Raw genomic sequence first — 10,554 nt, 5'->3', positions numbered from 1 at the left:
CTACTGGCAGAGGAACTACTGGCAGAGGAACTGTGGCGGGGGGACTACTGGCAGGGGATTACTGGCAGGGGCGACTACTGGCAGGGGGTGACTACTGGCAGGGGTGACTACTGGCAGGGGGACTACTGGCAAGGTAGACCACTGGCAGGGAACTACAGGGGGCAACTACTGGCAATGGGTGGACTACTGGCGGGGGGCGACTACTGGCAGGGGGTGACTACTGGCAGGGGGTGACTACTGGCAGGGGGGACTACTGGCAGGGTAGACTACTGGCAGGGGGACTACACTAGGGGGCAACTACTGGCAATGGGGACTACTGGCAGGGGGGACTACCTGGCAGGGGGACTACTGGCAGGGGGACTACTGGCAGGGGACTACTGGCAGGGCTGACTACTGGCGGGGGGCTACTGGAAGGGGGACTACTGGCAGGGGGTGACTACTGGCATGGGGACTACTAGCAGGGGGGACTACTGGCAATGGGGGGACTACTGGCAGGGGACTACTAGCAGGGGCGACTACTGGCAGCTGACTACTGGCAGGGGGACTACTGGCAAGGGGGGACTACTGGCAAGGGGACTACTGGAGGGACTACTAGCAGGGGCGAGGCTACTAGCAGGGGCGACTACTGGCAGGGGCGGCGACTAGCAGGGGCGAGGTACTGGCAGGGGGTGACTACTGGCAGGGGAGACTACTGGCGGAGGTGTGGACGACTACTGGCGGGGATGGGGGACTACTGGCAGGGAGGACTACTGGCAGGGGGACTACTGGCAGGGGGACTACTGGCAGGGGGACTACTGGTAGGGGACTACTGGCGGGAGGCGACTACTGGCAGGGGATGGGAACTACTGGCAAGGGGAGGACTACTGGCGGGGGACTGCTGGTAGGGGGACTACTGGCGGGGGGACGACTACTGGCAGGGGATGGGGACTACTGGCAGGGAGGACTACTGGCAGGGGACTACTGGCAAGGGGACTGGCAGGGGACTACTGGCAAGGGGGACTACATGGCAGTGGGGGGACTACTGAGGATGGGGAACTACTGGCAGGGGATGGGGAACTACTGGCAGGGGATGGGGACTACTGGTGGGGATGGGGGACTACTGGCAGGGATGGGGACTACTGGCAGGGGATGGGGGACTACTGGCATGGAGGGACTACTGGCAGGGATGGGGTCTACTGGCGGGGATGGGGGACTACGGCATGGGGGGGACTACTGGCAGGGGCGACTACTGGCAGTGGGGGACTACGCGGGGATTGGGGGACTACTGGCAGGGGATGGGGACTACAGGCATGGGGGACTACTGGCACGGGGACGACTGGTAGGGACGACTACTGGCATGGGATGGGGACTACTGGCAGGGGAACTGGCAGGGGATGGGGGACTGGGGATGGGGGACTACTGGCAGGGATGGGGAACTATTGGCAGGGGATGGGAACTATTGGCAGGGGATGGGGACCTGGCAGGGTAGGGAACTACTGGCAGGGGATGGGGAACTACTGGCAGGGGATGGGGAGGGACTACTGGTAGGGGATGGGGACTACTGGCAGGGGATGGGGACTATTGGCATGGAGGGGGACTACTGGCAGGGGATGGGGCTACTGGCAGGGATGGGGACTACAGGCATGGGGGGACTACTGGCAGGGGCGAGCGCACTGGCAGTGGGGGGACTACTGGCAGGGGATGGGGACTACTGGCAGGGGATGGGGACTACAGGCATGGGGGACTACTGGCTGGGGACGGCTAGTAGGGACGACTACTGGCATGGGATGGGGACTACTGGCAGGGGAACTACTGGCGGGGATGGGGACTACTGGCGGGGATGGGGATACTGGCAGGGGATGGGGAACTACTGGCGGGGATGGGGAACCACTGGCAGGGGATGGGGGACTACTGGCGGGGATGGGGAACTACTGGCGGGGGATGGGGACTACTGGTGGGGATGGGGACTACTGGCATGGAGGGACTACTGGCAGGGGATGGGAGTCTGTGGCAGGGGATGGGGACTACAGGCTAGGGGGGACTACTGGCAGGGGCGACTACGAGTGGGGGGGACTACTGGCAGGGGATTGGGGACTACTGGCGGGGATGGGGACACTAGGGCATGGGAGGGACTACTGGCGGGGGCGACTACTGGCAGGGGATGGGGACTACTGGCAGGGGATGGGGGACTACAGGCATAGGGGTAGACTACGCGTATTTCACCCAAATATGATTTTCTCTCAGACTTACAATTTAGTGAGGATTAACTGCAATAATACAATTGTTGTTGTATTTCAAGGACACAAAGATAAAAATACCAGGAGGGAAAAATATATACCTGGAGTGTGTTGGGAGGTAAGAGACATTGTTGACAAGATATCAGGGAGCCGACACACCACCCCCAGGTATTGTTGTTGTTCGTCTACCTGGTGGTGGGAGAGAGAGAGAGAGAGAGAGAGAGAGAGAGAGAGAGAGAGAGAGAGAGAGAGAGAGAGAGAGAGAGAGAGAGAGAGAGAGAGAGAGAGAGAGAGAGAGCATGTTTAGTGACCTCCTTTCCACACACCCATATAATTCTCTTAATTTCCCTTCGTTTTAAAACAACATTACTTAGAAAAATATATTATAGCAGGAAACTGTAAGGACACAATCAGGGTAAGAAGGGCTTTAGTATAGTTTAGGAAGTGTAGCAACAAGATGAATCCAGGGCGAAACAATATTCATATTATATCGTTAGTTAAATTTTGTGAACGAATCTTTTGCGGATTTTATGGTTTTGTTTTTTTTTTTATAAAGAATTGATTTACTGGGATTTATTCTTCATCCGGTTACCGTAACAATGTCATCTCTCTCTCTCTCTCTCTCTCTCTCTCTCTCTCTCTTTACCCTACCCTTCTCATTTCTCTCACCCACTTTCTCTCTCCATCTCTCCATCTATCCATCCATCTATATTTCACTTTATTTTATTGTTTAAGCTTTGTTAAGTCTTATTGAGTAAAATAATTTCCAAGTTTCTCAAAAAGGCCTAATGATTCTTATGAGTTTATTTTACTCACCAATTATTGAAGCCTGATTGATTCTATGTTACAATTCTCCCAAAGATTTATTGAGTCTTATAATTCCCACCTGTAGGCGGCAGTTAGATTTTGCCCGAATTGTGGAATAAATTCTCTTTTAGATTCAAGTAATTCTATTTTTATCAAACTAAATTCAATCCACTCACAAGCTGATGTATTTTACCTGTTGTTATTATTCCTTGGGTCCAGTTGGTGGGGTGATGGATAGTAGGGTGGGTTTGTTTGTCTGTTGAAGGACTGGGAAGGAGGGAGAGAGACTGAGAAGGAAGGAGAGAGACTGAGGAGGATGTAGAGAGACACTGGGAAGGAAGGAGAGACTGAGAAGGATGGAGAGACTGAGAAAGGAGGAAGACACTGAAGGAAGGAGAGAGAGACACTGAGAAGGAAGGAGAGACACTGGGGAGGAAGGGGAGACTGAGGGAGGATGGAGAGAGACTGAGAAGGAAGGAGAGACTGAGAAGGAAGGAAGAACTGGGAGGAAGGAGAGACTGAGAAGGAGGAGAGACACTGAGGAAGGAAGGAGAGAGACTGAGGAGGAAGGGAGGAACTGAGAAAGGATGGAGAGAGAATGGGAGGAGGAAGAGAGCCACTGGGGAGAGGGAAGAAGGAGAATGGGGAGGAGGAGGAGCCACTGGGGAGGAAGGAGAGAATGGGGAGGAAGGAGAACTAGGGAGGAAAGAGACTGGGGAGGAAGGAGAGAGACTGAGGGAGGATGGAGAGACTGGGGAGGAAGAGGAGAGACTGGGGAGGAAGGGGAGAGACTGGGGAGGAGGGAAGGAGAGAGTCTGGGGAGGAAGGAGAATCACTGGGGAGGAAGGAGAGAGCAGGGGGAGGAAGGGAGAGAGACTGGGGAGGAAGGAGAGAGACTGGGGAGGAAGGAGAACTGGGGAGGAGGAGAGAGACTGGGGAGGAAGAAGAGAGGTGGGGAGGAAGGAGAGAGACTGGGGAGGAAGGGAAGACTGAGGAGGATGGAGAGAGAAGAATGGGGGAGGAAGGAGAGAGACTGGGGAGGAAGGAGAGAGACTGGGAGGAAGAAGAGATTAGGGAGGAAGGAGAGAGACTGGGGAGGAAGGAGAGAATGGGGAGGAAGGAGAAAGATTGGGGAGGAAGAAGAGAGACTGGGGAGGAAGGAGAGGGAAGAGGGAGGAAGGAGAGACTGGGGAGGAAGGGAGAGACTGGGGAGGAAGGAGAGAGAGCTGGGGAGGAGGAAGGAGAGAACTGGGGAGGAAGGAGAGAGACTGGGGAGGAAGAAGAGGTGGGGAGGAAGGAGGGACTGGGAGGAAGGAAAGAACTAGGGAGGAAGGAGAGAGAATGGGGAGGAAGGAGAGAGACTGGGGAGGAAGGAGAGACTGGGGAGGAAGGAGAGAGAGAGAGGAATGGGGAGGAAGGAGAGAACTGGGGAGGAAGAGAGACTGGGGAGGAAGAGGAGAGAGACTGGGGAGGAAGGAAGAGACTGGGGAGGAAGAAAGAGATTGGGGAGGAAGAAGGAGAGAGGACTGGGGAGGAGGGAGAGAATGGGGAGAAGGAGAGAGGACTGGGGAGGAAGGAGAGAACTGAGGGAGGAAGGAGAGAGCTGGGGAGGAAGGAGAGAGACTGGGAGGAAGAAGGGAGAGAGACTGGGGAGGAAGGAGAGAGACTGGGGAGGAAGAGAGGAGACTGGGGAGGAAGGAGGAGCTGGGAGGAAGGAGAGAGACTGGGAGGAGAGAAGAGATGGGGAGGAAGGAGAGAGACTGAGGAGGGAGGAGAGAATGGGGAGGAAGAAGAGAGACTGGGGAGGGATGGAGAGACTGGGAGGAAGGAGAGAGACTGAGGAGGAAGGAGAGACTGGGGAGGAAGGAGAGAGACTGGGGAGGAAGGAGAGAGACTGGGAGGAAAGAAGAGATTGGGAGGAAGGGAGAGGAGCTGGGGAGGAAGAAAGAAGTGGGGAGGAAGGAGAACTGGGGAGGAAGAGAAGGGTGGGGAGGAAGGAGAGAGAGACAGGGGGAGGAAGGAGAGACTGGGGAGGAAGGAGAGAGCTGGGGAGGAAGGAGAGACTGGGGAGAAGGAGAAGACTGGGGAGGAAGGAGAGAACTGGGGAGGAAGGAGAAGAGAGAAGGAGAGAATGGGGAGGAAGAGAGAGACTGGGGAGGAAGGAGAGACTGGGGAGGAGGAGAGAGACTGAGAAGGAGGATGGAGAGAGATGGGGGGAGGAAGAGACACTGGGAGGGAATGAGAGAGACTGAGGGAGGATGGAGAGAGAGACTGGGGAGGAAGAGAGAGACTGGGGAGGAAGGAGAGAGCTGGGGAGGAAGAAGAGACTGGGGAGGAAGGAGAGAGAGACTGGGGAGGAGGAAGAGAGCTGGGGAGGAAGGAGAGAACTGGGGAGGGAAGGAGAGCTGGGGAGGAGGAAGAGACTGGGGAGGAAGGAGAGAGCTGGGGAGGAGGAAGAGGAGACTGGGGAGGAGGAAGAGAGACTGGGAGGAGGAAGAGACTGGGGAGGAGGAAGAGACTGGGGAGGAGGAGAAGGACTGGGAGGAGGAGAAGAGAGCTGGGGAGGAGGAAGAGGGAGCTAGGAGGAGGAAGAAGGAGCTGGGGAGGGAGGAAGAGAGACTGGGGAGGAGGAAGAGGACTGGGGAGGAGGAAGAGAGACTGGGGAGGAGGAAGAGAGCTGGGGAGGAAGGAGACTGGGAGAGGAGAGAGACTGGGAGGAGAGACTGGGGAGGAGGAAGAGCCTGGGGAGGAAGGAGAGAACTGGGGAAAGGAAGAGACTGGGGAGGAGAAAAAGACACTGGGGAGGAGGAAGAGACTGGGGAGGAGGAAGAGAGCTGGGGAGGAAGGAGAGAGACAGGGTAGGAGGAAGAAGAGCTGGGGAGGAAGGGAGAGAGAAGATGGGAGGAAGAAGAGACTGGGGAGGAAGGGAGAGAGACTGGGGAGGAGGGAAAGAGACTGGGGAGGAAGGAAGAGACTGGGAGGAGGGAGAGGGAGCTGGGGAGGGAGGAGAGAGACTGGGAGGAAGGAGAGAGACTGGGGAGGAAGGGAGAGAGACTGGGGAGGAGAAGAGACTGGGGATGAGGAGAGTGACTGGGGAGGAAGAGAGACAAGGAGAGTATTGAAGGCAGAGATGGAGAGAAAATAGTGCGGAGAAGAGGAAGAGGAGGAGATTATAAGAGAAGATGGATAAACACAATGAAAGAGAAGAGAAGAATAAAGATGGACAGAGGAAGATTAGGTACTTCTTTATCCATCCTATAAGGTACTCCCCCCATCCTGCTGCCGTGAAGAAGATTAGGTCCCATTTCTTTATCCATCCTACACAGTACCAGGACCCCCTTATCCATCCTACACAGTACCAGGATCCCTTATCCATCCTACACAGTACCAGGACCCCTTATCCATCCTACACAGTACCAGGATCCCTTATCCATCCTACACAGTACCAGGACCCTTATCCATCCTACACAGTTCCAGGACCCATCCATCCTACACAGTACCAGGACCTCCTTATCCATCCCTACACAGTACCAGGATCCCTTATCCATCCTACACAGTACCAGGATCCCTTATCCATCCTACACAGTACCAGGACCCCTTATCCATCCTACACAGTACCAGGACCCCTTATCCATCCTACACAGTACCAGGACCCCTTATCCATCCTACACACAGTACCAGGACCCCCTTATCCATCCTACACAGTACAGGACCTTATCCATCCTACACAGCACCAGGATCCCTTATCCATCCTACACAGTTCCAGGACCCCTTATCCATCCTACACAGTTCCAGGACCCCTTATCCATCCCACACAGTTCCAGGACCCTTTATCCATCCCTACACAGCACCTCCTTATCCATCCCACACAGTACCAGGACCCCTTATCCATCCCTACACAGCACCTCCTTATCCATCTACACAGTACCAGGACCCCTTATCCATCCTACACAGTACCAGGACCCCCATCCATCCTGCAGGACCTCCTTATCCATCCTACACAGTACCAGGACCCCCTTATCCATCACACAGTTCAGGACCCCTTATCCATCCTACACAGCACCTCCTATCCATCCTACACAGTACCAGGACCCCTTTATCCATCCTACAGTACCTCCCTTATCCATCCTACACAGTACCAGGACCCCCTTATCCATCCTACACAGTACCAGGACCCCCTTATCCATCCTACACAGTACCAGGACCCCTTATCATCCTACACAGTACCAGGACCCCTTATCCATCTACACAGTACCAGGATCCCCTTATCCATCTACACAGTTCAGGACCCCTTATCCATCCTACACAGTTCCAGGACCCCTTATCCATCCTACACAGTTCCAGGACCCCTTATCCATCCTACACAGTAGGACCCCATCCATCCTCACACAGCACCTCCTTATCCATCCCACACAGTACCAGGACCCCTTTATCCACCCACACAGTACCAGGACCCCTTATCCATCCTACACAGTACCAGGACCCCTTATCCATCCTACACAGTACCAGGACCCCCTATCCATCCTACACAGCACCAGGATCCCCTTATCCATCCTACGTTCAGGACCCCTTATCCATCCTACACAGTTCAGGACCCCTTATCCATCCTACACAGTTCCAGGACCCCTTATCCATCCTACACAGCACCTCCTTATCCATCCTACACAGTACCAGGACCCCTTATCCATCCTACACAGTACCAGGACCCCTTATCCATCCTACACAGTTCCAGGACCCCCTTATCCATCCTCACACAGCACCAGGACCTCCTTTTCCATCCCACACAGTTCGGACCCCTTATCCATCCTACACAGTACCAGGACCCTTTATCCATCCTACACAGTACCAGGATTATATCCACCTAAAAGTACAGGACCCCTTATCCATCCTACAGTACCAGGACCCCTTATCCATCCTACACAGTACCAGGACCCCCTTATCCATCCTACACAGTACCAGGACCCTTTATCCATCCTACACAGTACCAGGACCCCTTATCCATCCTACACACCTCCTTATCCATCTACAGTACAGGACCCCTTATCCATCCTACACAGTACCAGGACCTCCTTATCCATCCTACACAATGAACCCCTTATCCATCCTACACAGCACCAGGACCCCTCATTCATCCCTACAGTCACCAGGACCCCTTATCCATCCTACAGTACGAGACCCCCTTATCCATCCTACACAGTTCCAGGACCCCCTTATCCATCCTACACAGTACCAGGACCCCATCCATCCTACACAGTTCCAGGACCCCATCCATCCTACACTACCAGGACCTCCTTATCCATCTACACAGTTCCAGGACCCCCTTATCCATCCTACACAGCATACCAGGATCCCTTATCCATCCTACACAGTTCCAGGACCCCTTATCCATCCTACACAGTACCAGGACCTCCTTATCCATCCTACACAGTTCCAGGACCCCTTATCCATCCTACACAGTTCCAGGACCCCTTATCCATCCTACACAGTACCAGGATCCCCTTACTCTCCTACACAGTACAGGACCCCTTATCCATCCTACACAGTACCAGGACCCCCTTATCCATCCTACACAGTTCAGGACCCCTTATCCATCCTACACAGTACCAGGACCCCTTATCCATCCTACACAGTTCAGGACCCCTTATCCATCCTACACGCAGTACCAGGACCTCCTTATCCATCCTACACAGTTCAGGACCCTTATCCATCCTACACAGTTCCAGGACCTTATCCATCTACAGTACCAGGACCTCCTCATTCCTACACAGTACCAGGACCCCTTATCCATCCTACACAGTTCAGGACCCCCTTATCCATCCTACACAGTTCCAGGACCCCTTATCCATCCAACACAGCACCAGGATCCCCTCCATCCTACACAGTTCAGGACATCCATCCTACACACAGTTCCAGGACCCCTTATCCATCCTACACAGTTCAGGACCCCTTATCCATCTACACAGTACCAGGACCTCTTATCCATCCACACAGCACCAGAACCTCCTTATCCATCCTACACACAGTGCAGGACCCCTTTATCCATCCTACACAGCACCTCCTCCATCTACACAGTACCAGGACCCCTTATCCATCCCACACAGCACCAGAACCTCCTTATCCATCCTACACAGCACCAGGACCCCTTATCCATCCTACACAGCACCAGGATCCCCTTATCCATCCTACACAGTTCCAGGACCCCTTATCCATCCCTACACAGTTCCAGGACCCCTTATCCATCCTACACACACAGTACCAGGACCCCTTATCCATCCCACAACAGTACCAGGACCTTTTATCCATCTACACAGTACCAGGACCTCCTTATCCATCCTACACAGTACCAGGACCCCTTATCTACGTACCAGGACCCATCATCCTACACATGCGGACCTCTTTTTATCCATCCTACACACACAGTACCAGGACCTCCTTATCCATCCTACACAGTTCAGGACCCCTTATCCATCCTACACAGTACCAGGACCTTTATCCATCCCACACAGTCCAGGACCTCCTTATCCATCTTACACACAGTACCAGGACCCCTTATCCATCCTACACAGTACCAGGACCCCTTATCCATCCTACACAGTCCAGGACCCACCATCCTATACAGTACGGACCTCCTCATCTTACAGTACCAGGACCTCCTTATCCATCCCACAGTACCAGGACCCCTTATCCATCCTACACAGTACCAGGACCTCCTTATCCATCCTACACAGTACCAGGACCTCTTATCCATCTTACACAGTACCAGGACCTCTTTATCCATCTTACAGTACCAGGACCCCTTATCCATCTGGCTGAGTACCCTCATTCTCCATTTTGTATAACATCAGGTATCCTCTTCCCCATCCACCTTGGCGTACATCCCTGGAGGACGGGAGGAGAGCTGCCACTGCCCACCTCCTTTACCCTAATATTAAAGTCCTAAGGGAAATTCCCCTGATGGATGGAACTTCCCCAAACACGTAAAATGTTTTCCATAACACACAGGCGGACGTTAAGGAGCTGCTGAGTATCTGGTAGAAGGTTCTACTCTCTCTCTCTCTCTCTCAGTTCAGGCATGCTAATGGAGTTCTTTGATCATCGTTGTCGGCTTCACCTTTATCCAACAGCCTTTATCTTCCTCTATATCTACGCACAGCTGTTCCAGTAAGATTACATTCATGTTTATCGACTTACAGGTGTTCTCAGGCCTCTACCGTCATGTATATCGACCTACAGGTGTTCTCAGGCCTCTAGCGTCATGTATATCGACCTACAGGTTCTCAGGCCTCTATCGTCATGTTTATCGACCTACAGGTGTTCTCAGGCCTCTAGCGTCATGTATATCGACCTACAGTGTTCTCAGGCCTCTAGCGTCATGTATATCAACCTACAGGTGTTCTCAGCCTCTATTCGTCATCAACCTAGGTGTTCTCAGGCCTCTAGCGTCATGTATATCGACCTACAGGTGTTCTCAGGCCTCCTGGCGTGTATATCGACCTACAGGTGTTCTCAGGCCTCTAGCGTCATGTATATC

The 10,554-nt window shown here is 53.9% G+C and overlaps 2 protein-coding genes across 2 annotated transcripts; both read left to right on the top strand.

Annotated features, from left to right (window-relative positions):
- Positions 1-835: 835 nt before the first annotated feature.
- On the top strand, positions 836-1,468 carry LOC121860868 (uncharacterized PE-PGRS family protein PE_PGRS46-like). The gene has a single exon (XM_042358231.1). It carries the CDS (start codon positions 836-838, stop codon positions 1,466-1,468), a length of 633 nt encoding a protein of 210 aa, XP_042214165.1.
- Positions 1,469-8,109: 6,641 nt separating this feature from the next.
- LOC121860867 (extensin-like) lies at positions 8,110-10,274 on the top strand. Its single transcript, XM_042358230.1, has 2 exons — positions 8,110-9,305; positions 10,217-10,274. Exons 1-2 carry the CDS (start codon positions 8,110-8,112, stop codon positions 10,272-10,274), a joined length of 1,254 nt encoding a protein of 417 aa, XP_042214164.1.
- Positions 10,275-10,554: the final 280 nt, after the last annotated feature.

This window comes from Homarus americanus, unplaced genomic scaffold (genome assembly GCF_018991925.1).
Source record: "Homarus americanus isolate GMGI-L3 unplaced genomic scaffold, GMGI_Hamer_2.0 scaffold46604, whole genome shotgun sequence".
NCBI lineage: Eukaryota > Metazoa > Arthropoda > Malacostraca > Decapoda > Nephropidae > Homarus > Homarus americanus.
This window is presented reverse-complemented; position numbering and strand designations above follow the sequence as displayed.